A 26,978-nucleotide genomic window follows, 5' to 3' on the forward strand; every position below is an offset into this window, starting at 1 on the left:
GTCGTCCCTGTGCCGTGATTTCCGTCTCCTCGTCCGGCGCTGGAGCCGCCCCGGTACCCGCAGAGGGTCCGTGCCGGGAGCTCCAGGGCAAGGGGGAAGAGGGGCGGGGACCGCTGCTCCGGTTCGGCCCTGCGGCGGTTCGGCCGGGATCCCCCCCGGGCCCCCCGCCCCTCCTCGGCAGCGGAGAGAAGCGAACCCCGCGGGGCCGGAGGGAAGGGAACGAGACAGGGAGGGGAAGAGCTGCTGCGGGCCCAGCCTCGGATGCGGGCGGCAGCGCCGAGGGCGGGATCCGACGGGACCGGGAGCGGGACCGGGGCGGGGCCATGACTCAGGGGGCGAGGCCGGGGCCGGGGCACCGCGTGGTGGCCGGTCCCGCGTGGTGGTCCCCTCGTGTGACCGTGCGCTGCGGCGTTACCGGCCGCCTTTGCCTCGGCAGCCGCGTCCTGCCCCCGTCCGCGCCGGGACTCGCGGCGGGCGGGCGGAGCTCGTGTCTCCGTTGGCTCTTCCGAACGAGGGGCGGAGCGCCCGCGGCTCCGCGCCGCGCCGAGCGAGCCGCCGCGGCCGCGCGCAGGCGGAGCGGAGCCGCCCCGCAGGGCCGGCGCGGAAGGAGTTTGTGGCGGCGGCGGGCGAGTGGCGGTGTGGCGACACGTGCGTGCGGCGGGACCCGGATGGTGAGCGCTGCCGGCACCGCGCGGGACGGGCCCGGGGACGCCGGGGCCTGCGCTCCCGTCCCGCCGCGCCGCTCTGCCCTGCCGGCGGGGCCGCCCGTGGGGAGCGGAGCGCCGGGACCCGCCGGGCCGCGTGTGGCGGCCGCGGGGCCGAGACCGCGCGGCGGCGGCGCTCGCGGTGGCGGGCGGCGGCGGGGGGTTCGCGGTGCCCGCGGCGGCCGAGGGACCCGCCGAGAGGGCCGTGGCGGCGCCCGGTAGCTTCTGAGAGCCGGAGCGCAGCGGGAGAGGCCTTGCCGGGCCGGTGCCCCCCGCTCAGCCGCCCCTTTCCGCCCTCTGTGCAGCCGCGGCCGCCGGGCCCGCCGAGCCGGCCGCCCACGGCGATGATCGCGGAGAAGCTGCGGGAGGCGCTGGTGCCGGGGCGGCGGGAGGCGGCGGCGGAGCTGGGCCGGCCGCTGGCCGCCGCCGCCCGCTCCGTGCTGCTGCAGCGCATCGAGTTCGCGCCCGCCCGCCGCGGCCTGGCCGGGCAGCTGGAGCACCTGCGGGACAAGTACGAGCACATCGGGGCCCAGGCCCTCGGCCGCCCCCTCGGCGTCACCGGCAGCCTTCCGGAGCGGCCGCAGAACCCCCCGGGTAAGTGGAGAGGGTGAAGGGACCCCCCCGCCGTGCTCCTGCCCCCGGCTGACTCTCTGCTCCCCACAGGACACAGCCATGCCCTGCCGAGGGCCGCGGGGGACGGGATCCCCGCGCCGCAGAAGGTGCTCTTCCCAGCCCAGAGCCTCTCCATGAAGTGGGAGCGGGTTCACCGTGTGGGCGCCGGGCTGAGTAACCTGGGGAACACCTGCTTCCTGAACTCGGCGCTGCAGTGCCTGACGTACACGCCGCCGCTCACCAACTACCTGCTCTCCCGGGAGCACGGACGCACCTGTGAGTGGGGACCCCGGTTCAGGGGGCCGGGAGGGACGAGCAGCATCTGCCTGTCCTGCTCACAGTGCTGTGCTCAGCACCTCTGTGCCTGGCTGTGGTGAGGAAGTGCAGATATTAGGATGCACCTTCCCTGCCCTGCTCCTTTCTTGCCTGTTTCTCTGTCAAGAGGCCGGTCCTGGGTCCTACTCACTTTTCCTGGCCATAGCAATGTTCCCAAGCTTGGCATCTTTGTCTCTGCTGGGTGTAGCCAGGACTAAGATGGGCCCAGTGGGGCCTGCCAGCTTCTTGGGGGCTCATCTGGGGGGTCCTGAATAGCCTCTGACTGTGGGGAGTGCGAAAGAGCAGCGTGGCAGGCGCTGCTGTGAGCTGTCACCACAGGGAACACACAGGCCTTGCAGCCCCATCCGTAGGACTGCCGGCGCGATCTGCCCCTCAGGGCCAAGCTATGGGTTTGTCCAGTGCATACCTGGGACCTGTTTTCTATCAGTGTGAACGCTGTCTCATCTGGGGAGCTGCCCTGGCTCGTCCTGTGATGGGCTCTGCCAGTTGGGATGGCATGGGCTGGTCCCCATGTCCTGCAGCATCGAGCTCAGAGGGAAAACTGAACGTGGCTGTATTGGACCAGAGATCCGTGTCCTGCCTCCATCTCTCCTGGGTTTGTCCCCGACGTCGTGTCGTCTCTCCTGCTCCAGGTGCCCACGGAAGCTTCTGCATGATGTGCACTATGCAGAACCACGCGATTCAGGCTTTTGCCAACAGCGGCAATGCAATAAAACCACTCTCCATCATCCGAGACCTCAAGAGTAAGGAGGGCTGCCCCCCCCCCCCCGTGGCTAATGTGGGAGCAGAACTATTGGGATTGGGGCATGTTTTGGCAAACAGCTCCACTGAGGTGACTCATGGAGCCTCGGAGTGCCTGGAGACTTCCTGGGCTGCCAGGGGCTTCCTCTGGCATGAGTCTGATGTCTGGTTTGGGTTGAGGGGACTCACACCTGAGGGTCCTTGCCCCAGGGGAGGCAGGGAGGGATGGCATCCGTTACAGCACGTGCTGAGTCCTCCCTCTCTTGCAGAGATTTCCCATAACTTGCGCTTCGGCAGGCAGGAGGATGCGCACGAGTTCCTGCGTTACACCATCGATGCCATGCAGAAGGCCTGCCTGAATGGCTACACCAAGTATGTGGGGCCTGATGGCCCATCACTGCTCTTTGCTGTTCCCTTGCTGGTCCCCTGCACTCACGGGAGTGGACTGTGGAGTGAACATGTGCCCCAGGTCAGCCTTATTGTGGGGAGGTTCTGACTCCAGGGGCCTCGGGTGTGGGGTCCAGCTCTCTGCCCCTCAGGGCCAGGGCTCTGGGCTGTTGTTCACCTTCTGTGGACTCCTCCACCTCAGCATAGCTGTAGTCCTGCCCCCATATCCTGAGGCTGCTACAGGCTGGGATCACATCCCAGTTGCTGAGGGATACAAGCCTACTTGCTAGTTCAGCCCCAACTCTGTGGCTGTGGAAGGGCAGCTTCCCCCAGGCCCTTTGTCCTGGGAAGCGCTGCCTCTGCTCTGAGCTCCAACCAGGAGCTTCTGCTTCCTGGAGAGGAAGGTGTGTGTTGGAGCCTGGTGTCACCCCTCAGCTGCGACACAGGGGAGCAGCCTGGCAGGGACTGTGACTTCCCACTGCCCCTGGGGCTCCCCTGGCCAGAAGGTGGAGGGGGGCTGTCCTGAGGGGTCTGACAGCTGCAGTGTGAGACCTGGTGCTGCTGTCTCCCTGTAGGTTGGATCGCCAGACCCAGGCCACAACTCTGGTTCACCAGATCTTCGGTGGTTACCTGCGGTCCCGTGGTGAGTACTGGCAGTCTGGGCCTGGGCCTGGGCAGTAAAACCCTTTGGGAAAATGGCTTACATGTTTAACTTACTCAGAGCTGCAGTTGGTCAGTCCTGCAGCACTTGTGGGTCGTGACCCCTGGTGTGGCAGTGGGAAAAGCCATTGAGGCCCAAGCTGTGGGTCCCCAGCTCGCTGCCATCAGCAAAAGGATCCATGTTCCCAGCTGTATGGAACACCTGCTTCCCCAGCACATAGTGGATGTGCCAGCCCTCCTCCCTGCAAGGCTGTCAGTCCTGCTGCTGGCATCCCAGAGCCCAGACCTGGACTGGGGGGACACTGCAGCTGTCTGTGCTGTGCTGGGGTGTGGCAGGTGCTGGTGTTGTGCCAGGGTGTGCCACGGCTCTTCCTTTTGCAGTGAAATGCTTGGAGTGCAAGACTGTCTCAGATACCTATGACCCTTACTTGGACGTGACCCTGGAGGTCGAGGTACTGCTGCAGGGTTGGGGATGGGGTCTTTGCTCTTGAGGGGGGATGTTCCTGCTCTGAGGCTCCTTCACCTGCAGACACGGTGCTGGCAGGAGGGAAGCAGCTCCTGCTGCTGCTCCTCCTTCCCTGTCTCACGGAGCAGTGCCTGTTGCCTGAGCGTGAGCCGTGACCCCTCCGTGCAGGCTGGGCAGTGCTGTGGGGCAGAGCAGCCAGCACGCCGTGCCAGGGGCGGGCTCAGGACTGTGGGGGCAGCCTGCAGCCCTGTGCTGTGTGCTCTGTCCTGGGGCCAGCGCCTCTGCAGGGAGTGGGGCTGTGCCGTGGGCAGGCCCCGCGTGCCCTGACCTCCACCCTGTCCTTGCAGCGAGCCGCAAACATCGTGCGGGCCTTGGAGCTGTTTGTGAAGCCAGAGCAGCTGGGTGGGGACAACGCTTACAGGTGCAGCATGTGAGTGTGGGCTGCTGGGGGCATAACGGGGTCCATGGGTGTGCTTCTGTGCCTGCTGCCTGGCTAAACCATGAGGTGCAGGGCCACGGAAGCCTGGGATGAAGCCTGCTGCTCCTCAACTCCCTTGTCTTCAAAGGAGGACCTGGGCCAGCGGGCATGGCCATGGGGAGGTGTCTGGAGCAGTGCCTGGTGCCAGCAGCACCATTCCCATCGGGTTTGCCATTGCTGTGAGGCCAGGGCAGGCAGCCATCTGATGTTGGAACAGCTGGAATAGCTTGAGCTTTCCTGGGCAGGTGCAGGAAGAAAGTGTCGGCCAGCAAACGTTTCACCATCCACCGAGCCTCCAACGTTCTCACGATTTCACTGAAACGCTTTGGCAGTTGCAGCTCCTCAGGCGGAAGGAAAATCACCAAGGTGAGTGCTCAGTGATCCACAGCCAGGGCTGTGTCCTGGCCCAAGGTCCTGCCCCTGAGCAGGGTGGGAGGTGGTCCTGGTGCAGTCCTGCAGCCATTCCCCACTGCTCCCAGTGGGGGAAGTTGGGTTCATCCTGGCTTCTTCCTCGCCACAGTGTCTGCCTGGGGAGAGCGTGTCCCCTCCCTTGAGAGATGGGACTCGTAGCACAGCAGAGCTGCTCTTGCTCTGGCAAGAAAGCCATGCCAGCTCCTGAGACATCTTCTTTCCACAGGACGTGGGATACCCGGAGTTCTTGGACATCCGGCCTTTCATGTCCGAGCCCAAGGGCGATCCCATCACGTATGGACTCTATGCAGTGCTGGTGCACTCTGGGTACAGCTGCAACGCAGGGCACTACTTCTGCTACGTGAAGGTGAGCCCAGGATGCTCCCTTGGGACCCTGTCTGGGCTGGGGCCTGCTAGGTGCTTGTGGGTCCCTTCAGGGTGCAGAAAGGAGGCTGCTTGGCTGTGGAGCACTGGATATGGGGCACAGACTGTGGTCTGCTGCAGGAAACATGAAGGTCTGCCTTGCCAGAGCTCCCTGGCCTGCCCCTGGGCCATCTGTGGGTTTTGGGGAGAGGAGCTCTGATGATGGGTGCTGTTCCTGCTGCTCTGCAGGCCAGGAGGGTCCCTGGCCAGAGCCTGACCCCATTCTTGGACACAGCCTGACCATGCTCCATGTTCTCCTTCCCCAGGCCAGCAACGGGCAGTGGTATCGAATGAACGACCATGAGGTCCACCTCAGCAACATCAAGGTGGTTCTCAACCAGCAGGCCTATGTGCTGTTCTACCTGAGGTAAGAGAGCACCCTGTGCCTCCTGGCCCCCTACCCCCACCAAGCAGCCCCCAGGCCCCTGTGCATGTGCTGGCTCAGGGTGGGGGGTGGCAGGGGGTGGTCCAGCCCCTCGTCGTGGTTTGCTGTAGCACCTCACCTCCTCCTGCTCCCCTTCCTCACGTGTGTCTGCTGCTCACCCGCGTCCCCAGGGCTGACGCCTGCGCTTTGCCTTCCCCAGGCTGGGCAGCCCCAGGAAGAGCTCAGCAGGGCCCGCGGCCACGGCTGCCTTCAGCCCGCCCAGCTGCACTGCCAGCGACTCCAAGCCCGCAAAGAAACCTGAGATTAACGGGACCCTGCGTGTGCCACCGATGGGCCCGGTGAGTCCTGAAGGTTGGTGCTCCCAGGAGCTGCTGCTCCACGGGCACTGGGGGCTGCAGCCATGCTGGGAGGTGGATGAGTGGGAGAGTGTTGTGCAGGAGAGATCCTGATCCTGCTGGCTGGGCATGGGGAGGGCAGTATCACTGTGTCTGTGGCTCCTTGACTCTCCTCGCTGAACTTCTCTCTTTCTCCTTGTGTAGAAACAAGACAAGCTGCTGGGGAAGGGGCTGCCAGGCCCAGGAGATGTTGGAGTCCCTGTCGCCCGCAGCTCTCTTGGGATGGGGTCAAAGCTGACAAACGGAATTGCTCTGTCAAAGCTACCCTTTCAGACCCCATCATCCAAACTGCCCCACAAAGCCACCCACGAGGCCACACTGCTGGGCTGTGACACAGTCCAGAGGCCCAAGAAGCCACAGACACCTGGCATGCCCAGAGCAGGCTTCCATGCCACCAGCACCATGTGCAGGGCCAAAGCAGGGCTCCCACAGGGCTCAGACAGTGAGAAGCCACCTACCTCATCCAAGCTGCTGAAGTCCAGCCAGGAGCCCAGTGGCTGTGGGGCGATGGCCGGGACCCTGAAGAAGAATTCCTGGGGCAGTGCAGTAGGGCAGCTGGCCAAGGAGACCCACAGGGCCAAGAGCAATTCCAGCAACTTCTGCACCTCTCAGGGAAGGGACTCTGGCACCCACCTCCCTGCTGACCCTGGCACCAAGCTGGATGTCCCTAAAGACTCTGACCTGGCTGCCCCCAAAAGCTCCAGGACAGCTCCTGTGAAACCCTCCCCGCTGGAGTTGGGCAGCACCACAGCCCCACTGCTGGCCAGGAAACCAGTGCTCTCAGCCAAAAAGGTGAGTCTGAGCTTCTGCCCAGAGACTCTGGCAGACAACCTGTGCCTTCTAAACAGGTTGTGTAGGGCTCCTGCCTGGCACCTGCTGACCAGGGGTGGGTGGGGAGAGCCCCCCAGCTCCTAACCCAGGGCTGTGGTGGCTGCTCTCCCGCCTCTCTGGGTCGGGGTGTGGGAGCAGGAGCTGTTGTCCACATCCCTGAGTGATGCAGGGGGTGGCTCCTGCCCCCTTGCCTGGGACAGAGGGGTGACTGTGCCAGTCCCTGCAGTGGGGGATCCGTGGCACCTTCTTGGGGCCAGTGCAGGAGGGTGTGGGGGTGCCTCCTCCACAGGCAGTGAGTGGGCTCAGGAGGGTGTACTGCGGTTCCAGGTCTTTAGATTTCTCTCCTTCCTTTTTCCTTTGTTCTTCTAACTGAACACACTTCTGATTCTCCCACCCCCCCACTTCCCTGCCCCTGTCTGTGTCTGTTCTCCTCCCCTTTCTCTGGGCTCCCCTTTTTCTCTTGGCTCATGGAAACCTTGGTGTTAGACCGCCAAGTTTTTATTTATGTCAATAACTGCAGGGCAAACCCTCTCAGAAGGTGAGCCTGAGTGACCACCAAGCACCGTCCCAGCCCTCAGCCACCACCCATCCTGACTCCACTCCTAGGCCTCTGGGCAAGTCCAGGTAAGCAGTGCCATTGCTCCCAGGCTCCCACATGGCAGGAAGGCCAGTGACAACCTTGGGTGCTCCACGGGGTATCTGTGGCCTTGCAGCCAGCTTTTCTGTTCTCCAGGGCTGGCAGGGCTTGCTCCAGATCTGAGAAGAGCTGACTTCAGCACAGAGTGGGAGGGAGCTTTGCAGGCCCTGACCCCGTACTAATGTCCCATGGGATCAGGAGGCACCAGCCTGGTCTAGATCTTGCTCTGGGTGTCCCTTGTAGCCTTCACCACCAGCATGTGCTGCAGCAGCACCCACTGGTCTGCTGTGGCACCTGTGATTGTTGCAGAGCAGCATCTGATTCCCATTTTGTGGACAAGATGGCAGCAGTTGGGTCCTGTGCTTCTGCACCTCAGGGGAGGGAGGAAGAGAGGGTCTTCCAGGCTTTTGGATCAGCCTCTTTTCCTGTCCTTCAGCCTGTCCTCATCTGCTCTTGAACTTGCCAATCCTGAAAAGTCTGCCTTCAGCTTCGTGCTCAACTTGCCCGCTCAGCACCCGGCCTCGCTGCTGACCCACGGTTCCACTGCCCACACTTCACACCACCTTCTTTGTGGCAGCAGGGAGCCGGGATCTGGCCAGGAGGAACCAGAGGGTTCCTTCAAAAAGAAGCGTCGGAAGAGGAAGCATCGTAGCGCAGACAGGAGCCCTTGTGCTGTGGCTGTGAAGGACGTGGATGAAGTCTCCAGTCCTGCCAAGAAGGAGAGAGTTGTTTCTCCAGAGGGCTTCAAGGACAAAGACTCCAGGCTCCCCAAGAAAGAGAGCACTGGCTCTCAGAAGGACTTCACTGATAAAGACTCCAGGCCCCCCAAGAAGAAAATTGCCTCTCCAGGGGACTTTGTGTCTGTCGTGGGGAAGGAGGTGGCAGACGAGGGTCTCAGGCATGGCCTGGTCTGTCAGGACATGAAGAGTGGGCCCAAGCAACATGTGCCAGAGCCCAGTATTGGCCTGGGCATGGAGCCAACTTTACCCCTCAAGAGGAAGAAGAAGAAAAAGAAGAATAGGAGCAAAGACAGGCCTTTGAAGAGGACAGAAGAGTGCAGCTCTGGGATGCTGTCTTCAGACAGGTGAGGGACAAGGGGCATGTGAGAGCCTGAGGTCAGGCTCCCTGAGTCGGGGGCTTCTCATCTTTCTGCAGGTGGGATGCACCTCAGCATGCATCCAGCCGAAGCACCCGATTGCTGTGGGTGGGATCACCTCTCCCTGGGTGCAGCGCGGGTGTCTCTGTGCCCCGTTGCTCTGTGTGAAGCTCAGACTCTCCTGCTGTGGTCTGGCTGGTGTGAGCTGACCCTGCTGCCTTCCCCAGCTCCAGGACAAGTGAGCCAGAGCCCTGTAAGACACATCAGAGCGTGGAGGCTGGAGAGCACAAGCACCGCAAACGCAAGTGGATGGAAAGCCTCAGCAGCCTGGCTGCCAACACTGTCCCTGCCGCCACTGCCACCACCCCAGGTGTGACCCCGTGCCCTGTCTGGTGCCTGGCAGGGTCAAGCCAGCGGTTTGTCTGCCCAGGAGCCCCCTTGGAGCACTGCTGTGCCATCCCCAGTGCTTGCTGGTCCCACAGCTGCCTGGCAGTGCCTGTGTCCTGCCCCCTGGCCTGGGCTGCCCTGTCCCAGGCCTGCCTGCTGCTCCTGGGGGACAGCCCCGGAGCCCTTGTCTGTGCCCTGGAGGAGGAGGGGGGGACAGGCCCCTTGATTGACCCCCAGCACAGGCACTTGTGTGCCCAGACACCCTCAGCCATCAGGACCTTGTCTGTCCGAATGGTGTTTCCTGGGATGAGATGTGCTTCGGAGAGGGAGGGACATGGTGGCTGCCCTTGCTCCCCCTGGCTCATCCTCACCCTGCCTCTTTCCGCAGTGGCAGCACGTCCCAGTGACAGCCAGACTGGGGATGAGAGGCGCTCCCTGGCTGCCCTGAGCCCTGTGGCCAGCAGTTGGGCTGGCACAGCCCCTAAGGGCCAGGAGTCCAGCGTGGTGGGCAAGTTGCTGCAGAATTCCTTGGACAGGGCTTATGGCAAACAAGGTAATCCAGGGTCACCTGTGTGGGCAAACAGCCGTGCAGCCCCCCTGGCCTGAGCCCTGGATGGGGGCAGAGCCCCCCCAGCTCTGCAGGGCCTGAGCCCCCCCTGCCCCAGTGCAGGCAGGGGATGCTCCTGGACGCAGGCAGGTGCACCCGGCCATGGGGCTGGCACAGGGTGGGCAGCAAGGGGCTCCAGCCTCGGGGCCGGGTGCAGGTGGGTGCAGCAGGGCACAGCCTGGCCCTCCTGACTTCACCGCTCTGCAGTCTTGACCTGGCAGGGTGAGATTTCGGCCGTGAGCCAGGATGCCATTCGGGACACAGCACTGGCCCAAAGCAAGACGGTCATCGATGAGTGGGACCAGGAGTTTGACAGAGGAAAGGTGGGTGCTGGGCTGGGCCAGGTGGGAGGAGGCTGGGGCCTCTGCACTCTGATCTCAGCTCTCTCCTCTTCTGCACAGGTAAAGAAAATAAAGAAGATGAAGCAGGAGCGGAGGAGAGACTCAAATCCGTTCCAGAAGCTGCAGAACAAGCGCAACTTCTGGTTGATGTCACATCCTGCCAAGATGGCCAGCCTGGGCCACCGGCTCTCAGGTGAGTGAGCCAGGGAGCACAGCGAGCCTGGGGGCCGGGGTGGGTGGCAGCCTGGTGGGGGCTGACACGGCTCTTTGCCTCGCAGGTTGAGATCTGCATCCCCGACTGCTCAGGGAGCAGTCCCAGGTCAAGGACCGAGGGCAGCGCTGTCCTGGGAGCTGTTGGTGGAGCACGCTCAGAGGGGAGGGAATACAGCCGCAGCCCTGGCGTTGTGCCTTTTCCTTCGGGGAGCTGCTTTCCAGCTGCAGAGGAGCCTGCCCGCTCTGCCTTGCCTCCAACCTGCCTCGGCCGGGCTCCTCGTCAGCTTCTCCGTGCCTCTTCCCCTCTGGCCCCAGCCCGCACCTGCGGGGGCTCCTGGCAAGTGCCTCAAGCCCGTCCCTGTCGCTCCGTGCTGCTGTGCGTCCCCTTCCAGGGTCACCTTTCCCTACTCCCCTCACTCCATGACCCCCATCCCCTGCACGAGCTGCATGGAAAGGCTCCCCTGGCCCCCTGTCGGCCCGGCCCCGCGCTGGCGCGGGGGCACCGGGGGATCCCTGCGGGGCCGCAGCGCTGCCGCCGGGGCTACGGGCTTTGAAGGATGGAATTGAATAAATCCCGGTCTTTGTCACTCGGCCATGATCGGCGGCGATCGCGAGGGGCGAGCGGCGGGAGGGATCACCGGGATGGGACAGGACAGGGGCGATCACCGGGACGGGGGGGATCACCGGGATGGGACAGAGGATCACCGGGACGGGACGGGGGGATCGCCGGGACGGGACGGGGGGATCGCCGGGACGGGACAGAGGAGATCACCGGGACAGGACGGGGGGATCACCGGGATGCGACAGAAAGGATCACCGGGACAGGAGGACGGGGGAATCACCGGGATGGGACGGGGAGATCACCGGGATGGGACAGAGGATCACCGGGACGGGACGGGGGGATCACCGGGACGGGACAGAGGATCACCGGGACGGGACGGGGGGATCACCGGGACGGGACAGAGGATCACCGGCACAGGACGGGGGGATCACCGGGACGGGGGGATCACCGGGACGGGACAGAGGATCACCGGCACGGGACAGAGGATCACCGGCACGGGACAGAGGATCACCGGGACGGGACAGAGGATCACCGGCACAGGACGGGGGGATCACCGGGACGGGACGGGGGGATCACCGGGACGGCCGGCAGGGGGCGGGGCCGGCGAGGCTCCGCCCCGCCCGGGTCACGTGTGCCGGCCGTGGCGGCTGCGGCGCGCTCGTCACGCGGGCGGGGCCGGAGCGGCGGCGGCGGGATGGAGGAGGAGGAGGGCGGCGGCTGCGGTCAGTGCGGGCCGGGGGCGGGCGGGGGGCTCCGGGACACCCACCTGGCCCGGGACGAGGCGCCGGGGTAGTCCGCAGTCCCCGCTGGGCGGCGGCGACTCTCCCGGGCGGGGCGCGTTTGGGCCGGGCCGCTCCCAGGTGCAGGACCGGGGGCGGTGGCTCCGGGACGGGCGGGGATTTGGCGGCGGCGGCGGGACCTGCGCCCGCAAGTGACAGAGCGGCCTTGGCGGCATCGTGCGGGCGGCGGCGGAGGAAGCGCCGGGCGGAGCTGGCACCCGGTGCCCGCCGGCAGCGCGGGGGGCGGGCGGGGCGCGGGGCCGCCCTCCCCGGGCCCGCGCCGGAGCTCCGTGGCCCGCTGCCCGCACGCCTTCCGTCGGCCGCTCGCACTTTGCTCCGGTGCTCCCACGGCACTGCCGAGTCCCGGCCCCGCAGAGCTCGGGGCAGCTTGGCCTCCATGGCGCCCGCTGAATGTCACAACCCCCCGGTTCGGGAGCTCCCGGCGTGTGCCCTGCACCCGCTCCCAGGCCGGGCCGCGGTGCCTCAGGGGTTGCAAGGTCTCCCCTCTCATGCCCGTGCATTCTCCTCCCGCTTCCTTCTGCCCTCCGTGCCCGCAGAGCGTTCCTTCCCTCCCGGTGCTGAGGACCGGGGCTGGGCAGGGAGACGCTGCCTGTGCCTGGTCTCTCCCAGGCAGGTTCCCGTGTGTCGGCAGGTGGTTTTCCTTGAGCAGGGCCTTGAGCAGGGAGACTGGAGTCTGGCTGAGATCTGGGGCCATGGCCCCAGTGCTGGAGCCGTGTTGGTGACCATTGTGCCTGGAGCAGCCGGTGCCGGCGAAGTGCCACTGCCGGCAGTGCTGGTTCGCGGGCCGGTTTCCTGCCCAGCTGTGCGGCCGATTAGGAGCTGCTGTTCCACCCCAGAAGTGGCAGTGCTGGGCTGCGAGGACTTCACTGTGTAAGATAAGGAAGGTGCCGGCGGCTGCGGCCTGGCTCGGGTGTTGTCAGTTACAGCCCATTAGCGGGAGAGCGCTGTGGGGATCGATTCTGCCAGCAGCCTCTCGGTGCTTCCTGGAATCACCTGGAAGACATCCCGGGCCATGTCTCAGCATTAGAAATGTCCCGCTCACCCTGCGGCGGGGGACGCAGGGAGTGCACAGCGGCCTCCAGCCCCCGCCACTGTTCCTGTGCTGGGGGCAGCACAACCCGCAGCTGCCCTGAAGCCCTTAAGCTGAGTTGGTTTAGCCAAGTTCATTCTGCCGAGGCTGTAGCGTGGTGGGAGCCGATGGGGAGTCTCTTTCTGGTGGGATTGTGCTGACGCCAGTGTCTGCCCCACGGCTCACGGCCTCTCTTCAGCCGTCTGCCTCGGCAGAGAGCAAATCCCAGGGCGAGCAGCTGGCGGCACAGATGTGCGCTCCCCCTGCTCCTGCCAGGGCGTGGGGCTGCACTCCCACCCCCTTCCCATGGGCACAGCAGCAAAACCAAACCCATCCCAGAGCAGAACTGACCGAGAGCAGTGGTGTGGCTCAAACGCCTCTGGACCGTGGGGAAGAGGTATCCTGGCAGAGAACCACCCTGGCTGCTCCTGCCTTGCCGAGCTGCAGCACCGGTGAGGATGTGGGGAGCACAGTCCTGCCCTGGCACCGTGTCCTGAGCTGGGCCCCATCACAGCTCAGGCTGGCCCCAGGGAGATGGGGATTGGGCAGTGCTGGTAATCCCGCTGCACCCAAGGGATTACCGCTCACTCTGGCCTGGGGATTAAGGGATTTCTCTAAGCGGGGTTGATGCAGCCTCCAGCAAAGCAGCTTGTGCCTGGGGGGCCTTGTTGTCTGGGGCAGGATGGGTGTGTGATGGTAGGGTGGGCTGTGCAAGGTGTGGGGGATCCCCAAAGGAGGGTGGCTGCCAGGTCTGCAGCAGGCTGGCTGAGGGGCTCCTCACCCAGGTAGTCACTGCCCTCCTCGCCATCAGCCTGTAAAGTCCTGTTTTGCCAGTGGGTGCTGGCAGCCCTTTGGTACAGGCTTGACTGTCCCATCCTGGGACCACGGCATGTCCCTGGGCACCAGGGAACACTGCTGGGGGAGCTGCTGCTGCTGCCCCAGCCCTTCCTTTGCACAGTGTGGGGTCAGCCTGGGCAAGTTCTGGGCCCAGCTTGGGGAGCAACTGGGATCCACAGAGCTCAGGGATGGACTCCTAGGTCAGAAGTAGAGAGATAGTGCTGGGATAGCACCAGGCTTGGAGAGCAGAGCCAGGGACTTGGGTAGAGGCAGTTGTCCAGTTCGTCTCCTGAGGTGTTTGGAGCAGAGAACAATGAGCCCTGCTGCTGACACTTGTGGTCATGTCAGGGCTGTAGCTATGGTTTGTAAACACCCCACCTGGCCTGGACAGGGTGCAAGGACCCAGCCAGGCATCCAGGTCACTCTGTGTGGGAGATGCCACCTGGCCCTGCCTCATCCCAGTCACTGCACCCACGTGCCTGTGTCACACTGGGGTTTCTCCAGTGCCAGTCCAGGCCCAGGCAGGCGCCTGTACAGCACGTGCCCAGCTCAGCCTCCCCTGTGCCTCTGGCTCCCTTCGCTTGCCCTTTTGCCTCCTGGTGATGTGGCAACCTCTGCTCTGGCCCCTGGGAAAGGGGAAGTGGTGTTGAAAGCAGAAGGTCAGTCACATCAGCAGTGAGTGCCTGGCTGCCCTCGCAGCCCTGTCAGCTGCCCTTCTCCACTCTCTCCTCCTCTCTGCAGTCACACTGCTCCCGGGATCAGGGACTGCTCCTGCCTGCCAGGGTGCCCTTCCCCACTGCCTGCCCTGTCTGCCCCGCTCAGGTTACTCCTGGCTCAGCGATCCCAGTGGATGCAGGGGCGGGTGAGCGGAGCAGTCGGGCTGCTCCTGCCCTGACAGGCCCTGGGGTTTGTTACTCACGGCCATGCCCTGTGCTCAAGATCGCTCCTGCTTTGAGGAAAGGAGCTGTCAGTCCGGTTTGGGGTTTGCTCAGTGCCTGTGGGTTGGGAGGGTTGCGCATTTCCCCAGCTCCAGAGCTGTCCCCCAGCCTGGGATCCCAGGGCACGACCCCCGGTTCCTGCTGCAGGAGCCCCCGACTCAGCAGGGCCGCAGCAGAGTGGGCAGTACCTCTGGGGCATGACCGGGGCTCGCTGTCTGCTCGTGCTGGCACACAGGGTTGGCTGAGCCTGTAGGGCTGGGGCTCAGGGCCTGCGCCCCGGGAGCGGGGGCCGCGGTGGCACCCCCACGCTCGCACCGCCGCGCTTCTCTGGGTGCACCTTCCTTCATGCGGCGCTCGTTGCTATGCGACCGCCGGCTCCTGATGCTTAATGCTCTAATACGGAGGGATAAAACCACTCTAAAAATACCCCGCTGCCGGCCCCCCGCGGGGGCAAGGGGGCTGCCGGGGGGCAGGCAGCCTGGGCAGGGGGGCTGCCGGGAAGTTCCGAAACTCCCCGTCCTCCAAGCGGCTTTGAGCCGCCCGCTGTGGCTCCGGCGGTGGCACGGACTGGTGTGCCGGTGCGGCGGGGATTGGCTGGGGCTGGCGCGTGGGCTCCTGCGGCTGGAGCTCCCCTACCAGAGCCAGCTCCAGGCAGAACCGGGACTGCTCCGGCTCCCCTGCTTGCACCCTGCCCCACGCACTGGGGAGCTGCCCTAGGTACTGGCTACCTGCCTAGTACTGGGGAGCCCGCTGCTCGGCCACGCGCACCTGGCTGGCCTCCGCGTGCTCCTGCCTGACCTCTGCCCGTCCCTGCCTTGCCCTCCCGGAGCTGGTGGCATCCTGCGTGGGACCCCCGCAGCATGGGGACAGTCAGCGAGCTCTGCGCCTCCAGTTTCCAGGCGTTCCTCTGCCCCTCGGTGGCTGCCAAGGCAGGTAGGCACTGCGTGCCCCCCTCCCCTCTGTGCCGTGGGGTTCCCATCCCCCAGCAGACACGGCGGTGCCCATGGCTCCGGCTCCATATGGCTCTAGCTCCATATGGCTCCTGCTGAGAGCAGCACAGGGTGTCCTCGCCGTCTCACTGCCTCCTTCCTCTTCCGGCCTTCCCAAGCTCGGGCCTCTGCAAGCACCGAGCCCCTGCAGGATGGATGGGCACCGGGCCCCTCGCCTGGCATTGCCCTGCACCGGAGCTGGTGCCGTGCTGGGACGGGGGTGTTGGGGAGCCAGCGGTGGCGGCTGGGAGGTCACAGGCAGCGCAGCATGGCCATGGCAGGTCCTGCCCCAGCCCCTCTACCCTGCCCTGCCCCAGAGGATGTGTGAGCGCTCGGTCGCCCTCATCACAAGTGCCTGTGGCTACAGAGGGCAGGGTGGCACTCTCCAAAGGGAATTCTGTGTGGGAAAGCCCAGCTCCTGCCATGCTGTGGGTGTGCTGAAGGTCAGCCACCCGTGTGACCTGCTGCTGTCTGCTGGCTCCTGCCCAGCTGTGGGACTGGGGAGCTGCGCAGTGGGGCAGGGGGTTGCGGGACCCCCTCGGCCAGCCCTGTGGCCGAGCTGGGCTCTGCTCCTCTCAAGGCCTGGCACCATAAGCGGTGCTGGGAGCAGGTGAGGTGCCTGCCTGGCTGCATTCCTTGCGCATGCACAGTCTCTGTAGACGTGGCTGAGCTGGTGCTCACCGTGCTGGAGGCTGGGGGTCTGTGCATGGGAATGTTGGAGCCTTGAGCCACTGGGAGCGAGGTAGTGGCTGTGGAGTGGGTTCCTTGATGGGCTGTGGGTCAGGGAAGCGGGGTTAATGGGGTGTTGGGTAGGGCTGCACAAAAGCAGGAGAGTGTCCTGAGCACAGGGTCCGGCAGCCTAGGAGGGCCTGTCCTGGAGCTGCCTGTCCCCAGACCCTCCTCCTGATGCACCTCAGCTGTCGGTGGGGAAGGATGGGGCTGACGCAACCCAGGGTGTGCACATGGTGAAAACAGGATGTGGTATGAGGAGACAAGCAGGATGTTTCTGGGGGCCCCACGGGACCCCACCAAGGGGCACCGTGGGTAGTAGCGGCACCTGCAGCAGCACGCAGAGACCCTGGACTCATCCCCATGGCCTGCCTGACCCCAGGGCTGTTGCTGTTGCCCCTCTGGTGTGGTACAGCGTGGGCCGGCAGCAGGGCTGGCTGCTGCTGTAGCTCAGGGGGCCAAAGGACACCCCGAGGCTTCTGAAGCCCACCCTCCCCTTACTCCATAGCTGGCATTCTGGGTGCTGTGTCTCCATCTCGTGCTGCTGAGCAGGATTTAGCTGAGTCAAGGCAGCCAAAGCTGATGCAGCCTCTCCAGGGACAGGGACAGGGACAGGGATGTCCCACTGCAGGCACAGCCCCACAGCACCTGGACTCACCACACAGGGGTCCTGCACGGAGCAGTGGGGTCCCTACAGACCCCCCATGGCAAGGGGGCAAGTCAGTGGGGAACAACATCCCGTGGGGACTGGCACGGCTCCTAGTCCTTCTCCTGGTTCCAGTTCTTGTCCCAGCCAGCTGTGGGAGATGCCATGGAGCCTGCGGAGGTGAGCGGGCACCAGCGGTCCCCACGGGCAGCACAGGACCTGGACCTGCACTGGAGGGGCCTGGCGGAGACGGGGGAGCTGCAGGGCTGGGGGTCTGCTGGCCTGTGGGGGCCCAGCTGGTGGAGGGGAAGGGAGGGGACCCCGGCGCTGCGCCGTGAGCTCAAGATGTGCCGGGCCGGGTGTCCTGGCAGGCTCCGAGGAAGGAAGGGCCGGGCCAGCCCAGGCCCTGCCTGGCTGGGACCCCAGCACAGGGCGTCCCCCGGCCCTGAGCCAAGGAGGGGAGCAGGCGCCCGTTTCCCACCCAGCCGGGAGCACAGGAGTTAAGGTGCTGACGGCTCTGGCTCGCGGCGGCAGGAACAGGGTGGTGCCGGTGCTGGCTCCTGGCGAGGCCGGGATGACGCCCGAGAGGCCCGGAGCTCATTGGTACGGGGGCCCTGAGTCACCGCGGAAGCGCCGAGGCTGCAGGTGTCCGCTCCGAGCCGCGGCAGCTCGGGCACGGCCGGCGAGGGCCCTGGCACGATGGTGCTCAGGGCACAGGGCCACGGTGAGCCGGGCCGGGGCGCGGGGTTCGGGCGAGGGCGGCCGGTGGTTCGTGGCTGCCCCGCTGGGGCAGGGGGCGAGGCCAGCAGGGCCCTGTGCCGCGGGGCTGTGCTCTGGGCGAGCTGCGGAGGGCCATGTGCTGCGATTGCTGCTCTGGGCCGAGCAGGCCCCGCTGAGCCCCGAGCCCCATGGACGGGTCCTGCTGCCCCGGGGCAGGATCCTGCCGCGGGAGCCTGCGCCTTCCCGTGCTGGTGGGGAGGCCCAGCCGTGCTGCGAGCCTGCAGTGTGGTCACTCCCTGTGCGACTTCTGTGCCAGGCTGAAGCCAGGGGACGTGTCTGTCCCAGCCTCCCGTCCCCCGGCGCTGCTCTGCCTGCGGCCAGGCTCGCTGGGGCTCTCCAGGGCGGTTGCTGTGCAGAGCCAGGGAAGGGTTAATGCCGCCTTCCTTCCCCAGAAAAGCTCCTGCGTCTGGGGTTTCTCTTCCTCTGGCTGCTGCTGACATGGCTGGGCTGCTTGTCACGAGTGCTCAGCCTCCACCGGGGAGGGACCTTCCGGGGCTCCGGAGCAGCCCTGCCGTCCCTGCTGCCCTGCAGCGCCTCATCCTGCACCACACCTACCCCGGGGCCACCGGGACCCCCGCTGGAGCCCCTGTCCTCTCCCAGGTGGGCAGGAAGAGGCAGAGCTGAGGGCTCGCCTGAGGCCTGGCATGAACTTGGCTTTCCCTACAGCCGGGCGGGGGGTCTGGCAGCTGGACAAGAGGGTCCTGCAGCTAGGCAGGAGGGTCCTGTGGCACAGGCAGCAGCCCAGGGATTTAGGGGTTTCTGTGTCTGATGAGCGGGCGTGAGGCAGCTCATCCCTCCCGCTGCGAGCCTGGGCTTGCTGGGCGCCCTGGGGCCTGGCAGTGGGGGCTGGTGCCGGTGGGAATGGTGAGGATGGCGCTGGGACGTGCAGAAGGTGCTGGGATGCATCAACACAGCTCTGGTACTGTAAGTAACTTTTAACCTGGTGCCGCGAGCTGACCTGTCCGGCTCAGGCTTCCCGACATGGGAGACTGAAAGTATTGGGAAGTGTTGGCGTGTCTGAAGGACGGTGTCGCAAGCCAAGGCGCCTCAGCCTTGGCAACAAGGGGTTGTGAAGGAGGAAGCTCATCAGACCCAGAGCAGAGCCGGGGAAGTGCTGAGCTCAGAGATTCGGGGTGCAGGGTGGCCGTTGCCCAGGGAGCTCCCACCGAGGCAGCGGCGGTGCGGGGAGAATCGATGCACAGCTGAGGACAGTGCTGGTCCAAAGGCACATGGTGTCTTTGGGCACTGGCATGGGGCAGTGGCTGCGCTGGGGACGCTCTGGTGAGTCTGGGCTGGTGGCAGTGGTGGCTGTGTATGTGGTGGCACACGGGACCTCAGCGAGTGAGGGGGTAATGCTTGGGGCAGGGGAGGGTGGTGACAGCCCTACAGATGCCTGTTCCCAGCACCCCAGGGTGGGAGGTGGAGGTGACACAAGAGCTGAGCAGGCAGATCCTGCTGCCACCTCCCTTGGGGACAACGCTCTGGAGGGAAGGTGTTTTGGTGTCCTTGCAGGTGACCTTGGTGCAACGCACAGGACCCACTGGCAGAGGTGGGAGACATGAGCATTGTAGGAGGGCTGGGAGCACTCTTGAAGGAGCCAGTGACCTTGGGGACTGGAGGGAACAAGAATGTTCACCTTGTCACCATGAAGCAAGGAGGTCACATGCCATGGAGCACTAGGAATGTTCCTGGAGCAAGGGGACCATGTGGTGGCCCTGGGCGATGGTGTTGGAGGGGGGGTGTCTGGCTCCCCAGGGTGACAGAAAGGTGTGGATGTCCTGGCGTGCAGGTGAGGTCTGTCTGGAGGGTGCACCACCTCCAGGCTCTGCCCCAGAATAATGAATGCACCGTAGAGGGAGCTGCAAGGGTGGCCAGGAGCTGGTTTATGTTTGGGGCTGACCTGGTGCACCAGAACAACCTGCGGGGCTGCAGGTCAGTGTGGAGCCTGTGCTGCGGGGCACAGCAGAGCTGCCTGGCCATGGGGAGCGGAATGGGCACCCACACCCGCCCAGCTGGGGCAGAGCAGGGTGAAATGGGACTTGGAGGGGCAGCAGGGATGGCAGATGCAGTGCTGGAGGTGATGCAGGGGCCCGCGTGGGTTCTCAGTCTGCAGCTGCCACAGTCTGAAGGAGCAGATGCCCTTGCCCTCAAATTCCTTTCATGCCACTGGTGCCACTTGGCCTCTGTGTGGGGCTGGGGACACTGCTCGCCAGCCCAGCTCCTCCTGCCACCCAGCACCTCCATGTCCTGCCTCCACCCAGGCCCACAGGTGCTGGCTGGGAGCAGGGGCTGTGCCAGGAGCTGATTGCCAGGACCACACATGCTGACCTGATCGTGTCTCTGCTCAGTGCCCAGTGACCTGACCCCAGAGGAGTGCCAGGAGCTGGAGAACATCCGCCGCCGAAAGCAGGAGCTGCTGGCTGACATACAGGTGCGATGCCCAGAGACAGCAGTCTGCCTGGCAGGGGACAATGTCCCTGCCTGTACCACTGGCAGGGTCCCTGGAGCCCCATCCAGGGTCCCTCGTGCTGCTGCCCCACAGCTCTTCCTCCGAGGGGCTCTGGGGACAGGGTCCCAGCTGGGATGTGGTCCCAGGTGGCAGCCAGCCATCCCTGCCCTGCCAAAGCAGCCACGCCTTTTCCTGTACCCTGCAGAGCTCTAGGCTGTGCAGTTGTGCCAGTCTGTGCCAGCCCCTGCCTGGCACGAGCAGGGACCATGTCTCTGGGCCAGGCCACTGCCCTGGCAAGTGCCTGTGAGGTCGGGGCTCATCTGGGACACTGTCAGTCGTGTCCCTGATTAAGGCAGCAGAGGCTAATTACTGCCATATGCTGGGCATGATCTGAAGGGATTAGGGGTAATTTTGTTAACCTCCGAATCCCTTCCTTCCTGCATGCTGGGAGCGCAGCAATGCTGCAGGGATTAGCAGTGGGGGGCAGCCAGCCCCACTGCCAGTGCCCTCTGAGCTGGTTCAGCCCCTGGGCAGCCTGTGGGGGTGGGGGGGAAGAAGGGAGGGAAGGAAGGAGGGGTTGTGGAGCCCCTTGGGGAGTGGGGAGTCTCCAGGGCTGGGGGCTGGAGGGTGTGTGGGGGAGGCACCTCCTTGTCTCAGTGCCCCCTCTCCCCACAGCGCCTGAAGGATGAGATAGCAGAAGTGACGAATGAGATCGAGAACCTGGGCTCCACGGAGGAGAGGTGAGTCCCAGCACCACGGAGCCCCCTCGGGCTCGCCTACGCTGTGCAGGAGCCGAGGGCAGCTGAGCCCTGCTGTGAACAGCTTTCCCAGGCGCCCTGAGCTCCTGGGAGCAGGATTCCAGGTTGATCTGCTGCTCCCGGGTCTATTTTTCCAAGCCCCAGCCCCTCTGTCTGGCCACAGCCACTGGCGAGCTTTGTTATTCTGAGCTGGTGCAGTCAGTGCCAGCCGGGATTAGGGGGTCCCGGCAGCCGGTGGGAGCCGACTCCCAGCATCATTCCCAGTTACCCGCTGGGGCATGAAGCCTGTTCCCTTCTCCCCAGAGCCCTGCCACAGCCAGCTTGCCCAAGCCTGCCCGTGTCTGGGTGACCTGACAGGTGCTGTGCCTGCACCCCTCTGCTCAGGGTGACCCCAGGGACACGGGCTGGCAGCTCCGCTCTGTTCCCAGGCCACGGCGTGGGGCAGACACGGAGCAGTGTGTTGGCTTTGTCCTCTGTGGGTCCAGCATGGGTCCCTCCCAACAGTGCACTGCCCCAGGGGCTGCACAGAGGCAGTGGGGCCCTGCCGGGTGCTCAGAGCTGCTTCATGCCTTGCAGGAAAAACATGCAGAGGAACAAGCAGGTGGCCATGGGCAGGAAGAAGTTCAACATGGATCCCAAGAAGGTACTGTGGGATGGGGAGCAGGGCTGGTTACCCGCCTCTGGGGGTGTGCACAGCTCTACCACCTCCCAGTCCAGGTCGCTGGGACCGGGGCAGAGGCAGCACCCACGGCAGGGGCTGGGGGTCAGGGGGCAGGCTGGGGGGGCAGCCACAGACCCCCAAGCACCTCTCTTGCACCCCTCCAGGGCATCCAGTTCCTGATTGAGAACGACCTGCTGAAGAACACGTGCGAGGACATTGCTCAGTTCCTGTACAAGGGAGAGGGCCTCAACAAGACAGCCATCGGCGACTACCTGGGCGAGAGGTGCACTGGGCTCGGGTTTCCTGGGGGAGTTCTGGGCTCCTGCCACCTGAGAGATGGGACGCTGCAGATCTGAGCTCACAGGGCAGCTCACTGAGGGTACCCGAGGTGCTGGGGGTATTCAGTTCATGGCTGGCACTTGCAAGTGGCTGATTTGTGCAGACCAGACCAGGGATCAAGCAGGGGGTAGCTGCAGCTTTCCCCTATGAATGAGTAGAACCTGGAGAAGGGCAGGGACAGTGGAGCCACTCAGCAGTCACAGGATTGCTGATCATGCATCCCTCGTGCTCTGGCTTTGTTCCCACAGGGATGAGTTCAACATCCAAGTCCTGCATGCCTTTGTGGAGCTGCACGAATTCACTGACCTCAACCTTGTGCAGGCCTTGCGGTGAGTGAGGGGCTGGCAGCTGAGCGTGGCCCATTGAGGGTGGTGGGGACCGTGGAGCCCCCAAATCAGCAGCACAGCTCGCTCTCCACAGGCAGTTCCTGTGGAGCTTCCGGCTGCCGGGGGAGGCACAGAAGATTGACCGGATGATGGAGGCCTTTGCCCAGCGGTACTGCCAGTGCAACCCTGGTGTCTTCCAGTCCACAGGTGAGCGCCTGTCCCAGGGTGCCCCTGGTATCATCATGCCCCACAGCTGACTTTCCCCTCTGCCCCTGCAGACACCTGCTACGTGCTGTCCTTTGCCATCATCATGCTGAACACGAGCCTGCACAATCCCAACGTGAAGGACAAGCCCACGGCAGAGCGATTCATCGCCATGAACCGCGGCATCAATGACGGGGGGGACCTGCCTGAGGAGCTGCTCCAGGTGAGGGCCAGGGCCAGGCTGCAAAGCTGGCCCAGAGCAGGGCCCACCACGGGGCTGCAGGGCAAAGCAGAGCTGATTCCGTGTCATTGTACCAGAATCTGTACGAGAGCATCAAGAATGAGCCCTTCAAAATCCCTGAGGATGACGGCAATGACCTCACCCACACCTTCTTCAACCCCGACCGGGAGGGCTGGCTCCTGAAGCTCGGTGAGTGCCAGCAGCAAGGGGAGGGCAGGCTGTCACCAGGGTGCAATGCCCCTGGGCTTCCCACACTTCTGCTGGCCTGGCTCTTCAGAGCGTGAGGAGGCTACGGAGACAGGCATAGCCTTCACGGGAAAGGCATCTGTACATGCAGCCCTCCATTTTCCCTTGGCTGGGCAGCAGGAGCAGACTCAGAGCTGACGAGGCCCTGCAGAGCGGCTGGGTGGGTGTCCTGGGGGATTCTGCCTCTAGGTTGGGCAAGCCCCTGGGGTGCAGAGCTGGTACCAGGGTCTGGTGTCAGAGCACAGAGACCTCGAGGCCCTTCAGGTGACCGAGTCACAGCAGGATGTGGAGCAGGCCCCCGGGAGCAAGCGGCGAGCTGCCCCAGGCTGCGTGCGTCCTCCCTCCATACCACAGACAAGCCCCTGCCTCACCTTCCCACAGCATTATCACCTCCGCATCCCGGCTCCACATGCAGGCAGCATGCATGGCATCCCTGCTGCACCGCCCGGCTCCGCAGCCGGAGCCCTCCGCGCCCTGGCTCCTGTGGCTTCTCTTCTTGGCACCTCTGGGGAACCCTCCGCCCGGGTTTAGCGAGGGGGAATGGGTGTTGGCAGGATCGGGGTCCAGTGGGGCGTTTCCCCAGGGTTCTGGCTGGGGTCGGAACTCCTGATAGGTGGCCAACCCCTTGGGAGGGGAGAGCAGGGGCTGCGTGCTCCCTGCCCTGGGGTGGGGGCACACAGGACAGCCCCAGGCTCTCCCGTCCCTGACTGGAGGGGCCCTGCGCACCCAGGTTCAGGTTGGCACCACCAATGGGGTGGTGGAGGGGCAGCAAAGTGGCCGCAGACCCCAGCTGTCTTGGGGGGTAGGGAAGGACCCTGCCAGTCTGCCATGGGGTGGAGGGAGCCAGGCCCTGTCCCCAGCAGCCAAGGAGCCCCATCCCACAGAGCCACAGTGAGCCAGGGCAGTCAAGCCCCCACAGCCCTGCCGCTGGCCCAACCCCTCACAGCTTCCCTGCTGCAGCCCGGCCCCACTGACCCGCAGGGCAAGGGGGGGCTTTGGGGTTCCTCTTTTTATTTTTTTTTTCCTTTTTTTTTTTAATTTTCTTTTCTCCCTCATTTATATGTTTCCATGATTTTGGCTCTTCCTTTCCTTGCCCCCAACTCCAGGAGGTACGTACCCCTCTTCCCTGCTCTGCTCACACTGCTGGGGCTTCGTTTCCTTTGCGTTTTTAATTGCTGGTGATGAGTCTCATTGCTGCTGCTGTTGCTGCTAACCCCACATGCCCGGGGACCTCGCCTGCTGCAGGACAGCCCCTCTCCACCTCCAGGCAGGGACATGGGGTGCCAGCCCTGCCAATGCCGTGCGTTCCCCAAGGCCTGTGGCCTCCTCTGCCACCCCGGGGGAGGACGGGGCCGCAGTGGCACCTTGCCACTGCTGTGCACCACCATGTCCGCAGACAGCTCAGCCTGGCCGATGGGTCCTTGCCTCCGGTGACACAAGGGACGGGGACACGTTTGGGGTGTCCTCGGGAGGGGCCCCAGCCTGTGCACGCGTGGTTAGGGCGTGCCAAGCAGCTGGAGCTGGATCCATCTGCACGGTGCCCTGTGCTGTGCTAAGGGCTCACAGCAGTCTCCATGAGGCACCAGCACTGCTCCAGTGCCTGCACCCCAAGGTGTCGGGGAGCGTCGGTGCTGGCCCTCAGAGCTGCTCTGGGGCAGGGACAGGGGTGGGCTGCCAGCTGGCACAGGGGAGCAGGGCCATAGGGCCTTCCTGGCAGGGGAAGGAGATGAGCAGGACCCCCAGTGTACACTGTGGCTCCTGGTGTCCGTGCCGGATCCAGCCTGCAAGGGTGGGTGCTCGTCCTGCATTCAGCACTGCTGCAGTGGCTGCTCTAGAGGGGAGCTGGGCCCGGGGGGGAGCAGGGCAGCTTCTCCCGCTCTGCTGGCAGCTGTGGAGCTCGGCCGTGGCCTTGGGTCCTGCCTTGCCCGGGGTCCAGGACGAGCGGGACCGTGGTCAGTGTGGACAGAAAGTCCCTGTGTCCTCCCAGGGAGCTGCCTGGCCGCAGTTTCCTCTAGCTGAGCTGAATCTGTGTTTGGGTGGGAGCGGCTCCCAGCCCGGCAGTCCCACCCTCGCCTCCATCCTCATCCGTGCGCTTCCTGCTCTGGTCGGTGCGGTGTGCGCTGCCTGCTGCTGCTGCCCGCCGCTGCCTGGCTCTGCTTGGCTCTGTGTGTCCGCCCGGGCCTGCGCTGCTGGAGCCTCTGTGTGCCCGGCCCCGCTCGCAGGGCTGTGCCCGACTGGCCCTCTCTGCTCCCAGGAGGCAGGGTGAAGACGTGGAAGCGGCGCTGGTTCATCCTGACTGACAACTGCCTTTACTACTTCGAGTACACAACGGTGAGTGGGCTCCTGAGCTGAGCTGGGGCAGGGAAGGGGCTGCACTGGGGGTGTCCCACCCCACAGCTGAACATCTGCTTGGCTGCACCAGGATAAGGAGCCCCGTGGCATCATCCCCCTGGAGAACCTGAGCATCCGTGAGGTGGAGGACTCAAAGAAGCCCGTGAGTGCTGTGGCAGTGCCCTCTGGGGTTTGGGGGCAGCTTTGGCTTGGGCAGAAAAAGCTGAGAGGTTCTGCAGCACCGAGATGTCCCCAGGAGTGGCAGGGGGCCCCAGGGCGGTCACTGCCTTCATCAAAGGGGCTGGTCACCAAGGGGGTGGCAATCGTGGTGTGTCTGTCCCTCTCTGCCATGCTAGGGTGGCTGTGCCAGGGGTGTGTGGCTCTGCTTTTTCCCTCCCAGTCTGGGGTCCCCTTTGGAAATAGGGGCTGTGTCTGAGCCGTCTCTCCCTCCCAGAACTGCTTTGAGCTCTACATCCCTGACAACAAGGACCAGGTGATCAAGGCCTGCAAGACAGAGGCAGATGGGCGTGTGGTGGAGGGGAACCACACCGTGTATCGCATCTCTGCCCCCACGCCTGAGGAGAAGGAGGAGTGGATCAAGTGCATCAAGTGAGTGCTTGGAGGAGCATGTGGGGGCACGGCACTGGGCAGGGGCACAGCAGGGACCTGCCTGCTGTCCTCAAAGGGGACACTGCTTCCCAGGGCATCCTGCAAGGATGGAGGAAGAAAGCTTCCCCGGGGATATAAAGGCACCTGCCCGAGGCCAGGCCAGGCAGGTGGCACCCACCACTGCAGCACTTTGGCCTGACCCAGCCCTTGTTCCCCTGCCAGGGCAGCCATCAGCCGGGACCCCTTCTACGAGATGCTGGCTGCCAGGAAGAAGAAGGTCTCCTCCACCAAGAGGCACTAGCAGCCAGACTGGCCCTGCGAGGCCAGCCCAAGTGTCCCCCTGTCATGGGGACATGGGGTGTCATGGGGTGGGGGCCACGCTGCACGCTGGCCCTTGAGGCCCAGGGCCCAGCTTCAGCTTAGCCATTTCTTTACTGTGGGGGGAGGGAAGGGGCACGGGCATCTCAGTGACTCTGGCCCCCCATCACTGCCTCATCACCACACAGCATCTTCACAGGCTCAAGCTGGAACACAGCAGCCCTGGGAGCCCTGGCCTCAGCACCATGGGCACCCTCCCTGCCTCTGACCCCCAGGAAGCCTGCAGCCACATGGCACTGGGTCCCCGGCACCCGTGTTCAGACGCTCTTGGGGTGTTGCGTCAGGAGGGCGGGCAGCTGTTGGTGAGCAGCTGGCGGTTTTGGGGTGCAGGGTGTCAGCCCCAGGGGGGCCCTGCAGAGATACAGCTCCTGGCCCTCGTTGTAGCGGGCTGGGTCTGTCCTAGGCGTCCCCTTGGACCCTCCCAGCCACCCCCTGCACTGGAATGGTCCCACAGACGCAGGAGGGACGAAGGGCAGGGACTGTTGATGAGCAGTGGTGCCACACAGGGCAGAGATGTGCCCTCACCCGGCTGTGGGAGCTGTGGTTTGGATGTGGCAGCACTCGGTGGCGTTGCCCCAGCACATCCTTGTGTCGTGGCCCTCGTGCCGGGGTGGCGTGGTGGAGCCTGCCCTCGGGGTGGCTGCTGCTGGGGATCTGGCTGGGTGGGGGCTGTGCCCCACCTCTCTGCCTCACAATCGCCTGTGTCTTGTCCTGTCCCCATCCCCACGCACGGTCTGGAGGCACCTGGATCAGTATTAGTCTATTTATCAGAGGTGTAAATACTCCTGTATAGTTTTCTCCTTGTAGATTATTTTGTATGTGGGTGGTTCAGTGCAGAGGCCTCACAGGAGTGGGGCGGGTGGGCAGGATTTTTTATTCTAACCTTTTTTTTTTTTTTTTTTTTTTTAATTTGCCATGGCCTTGTAAACTAGTGCTGAAAATCAGCAACAAATAAATACTTGCACCACGCTTCCCT

General features: G+C 64.6%; 2 protein-coding genes across 6 annotated transcripts; both read left to right on the plus strand.

Annotated features, from left to right (window-relative positions):
* Positions 1-14: 14 nt before the first annotated feature.
* USP36 (ubiquitin specific peptidase 36) lies at positions 15-10,697 on the plus strand. Its single transcript, XM_053994601.1, has 20 exons — positions 15-671; positions 1,010-1,298; positions 1,368-1,592; positions 2,285-2,395; positions 2,663-2,765; positions 3,356-3,423; positions 3,822-3,892; positions 4,254-4,336; positions 4,630-4,750; positions 5,022-5,162; positions 5,485-5,585; positions 5,803-5,941; positions 6,143-6,790; positions 7,350-7,453; positions 7,903-8,550; positions 8,790-8,932; positions 9,338-9,502; positions 9,764-9,879; positions 9,958-10,090; positions 10,176-10,697. The coding sequence occupies exons 1-20, from the start codon at positions 324-326 to the stop codon at positions 10,178-10,180; spliced, it is 3,762 nt and encodes a 1,253-aa protein (XP_053850576.1). The 5' UTR covers positions 15-323; the 3' UTR covers positions 10,181-10,697.
* Positions 10,698-11,346: 649 nt separating this feature from the next.
* Positions 11,347-26,975, plus strand: CYTH1 (cytohesin 1). 5 transcript variants are annotated; one of them, XM_053994606.1, is made up of 13 exons: positions 11,347-11,394; positions 19,809-19,891; positions 20,585-20,649; positions 21,244-21,310; positions 21,493-21,611; positions 21,916-21,996; positions 22,088-22,200; positions 22,272-22,420; positions 22,516-22,628; positions 24,937-25,015; positions 25,107-25,178; positions 25,470-25,624; positions 25,847-26,975. In XM_053994606.1, exons 1-13 carry the CDS (start codon positions 11,367-11,369, stop codon positions 25,923-25,925), a joined length of 1,203 nt encoding a protein of 400 aa, XP_053850581.1. In that variant the 5' UTR covers positions 11,347-11,366; the 3' UTR covers positions 25,926-26,975. The 5 variants fall into 5 exon arrangements, with proteins under 5 accessions (XP_053850581.1, XP_053850579.1, XP_053850578.1 ...); XM_053994604.1 differs by lacking the exon at positions 11,347-11,394 and adding an exon at positions 14,582-15,249 and having other exon boundaries at positions 22,516-22,627; positions 24,939-25,015; XM_053994603.1 differs by lacking the exon at positions 11,347-11,394 and adding an exon at positions 15,339-16,860 and having other exon boundaries at positions 22,516-22,627; positions 24,939-25,015.
* The last annotated feature ends 3 nt before the right edge of the window (positions 26,976-26,978 follow it).

This window comes from Vidua macroura, chromosome 19 (genome assembly GCF_024509145.1).
Source record: "Vidua macroura isolate BioBank_ID:100142 chromosome 19, ASM2450914v1, whole genome shotgun sequence".
Taxonomy (NCBI): Eukaryota; Metazoa; Chordata; class Aves; order Passeriformes; family Viduidae; genus Vidua; species Vidua macroura.

Bases quoted from the DNA above. Each gene is read 5' to 3' on its own strand.
- USP36 (XM_053994601.1), top strand. From the start codon at position 324: ATGACTCAGGGGGCGAGGCCGGGGCCGGGGCACCGCGTGGTGGCCGGT. The intron at 5,942-6,142 runs GTGAGTCCTGAA...CTCCTTGTGTAG, and splicing joins GTGTGCCACCGATGGGCCCG to AAACAAGACAAGCTGCTGGG. The intron at 6,791-7,349 runs GTGAGTCTGAGC...CAATAACTGCAG, and splicing joins CAGTGCTCTCAGCCAAAAAG to GGCAAACCCTCTCAGAAGGT.
- CYTH1 (XM_053994603.1), top strand. From the start codon at position 16,617: ATGCAGCCTCTCCAGGGACAGGGACAGGGACAGGGATGTCCCACTGCA. The intron at 16,861-19,808 runs GTGAGCGGGCAC...GTCTCTGCTCAG, and splicing joins ATGCCATGGAGCCTGCGGAG to TGCCCAGTGACCTGACCCCA. The intron at 25,016-25,106 runs GTGAGTGGGCTC...TGGCTGCACCAG, and splicing joins ACTACTTCGAGTACACAACG to GATAAGGAGCCCCGTGGCAT.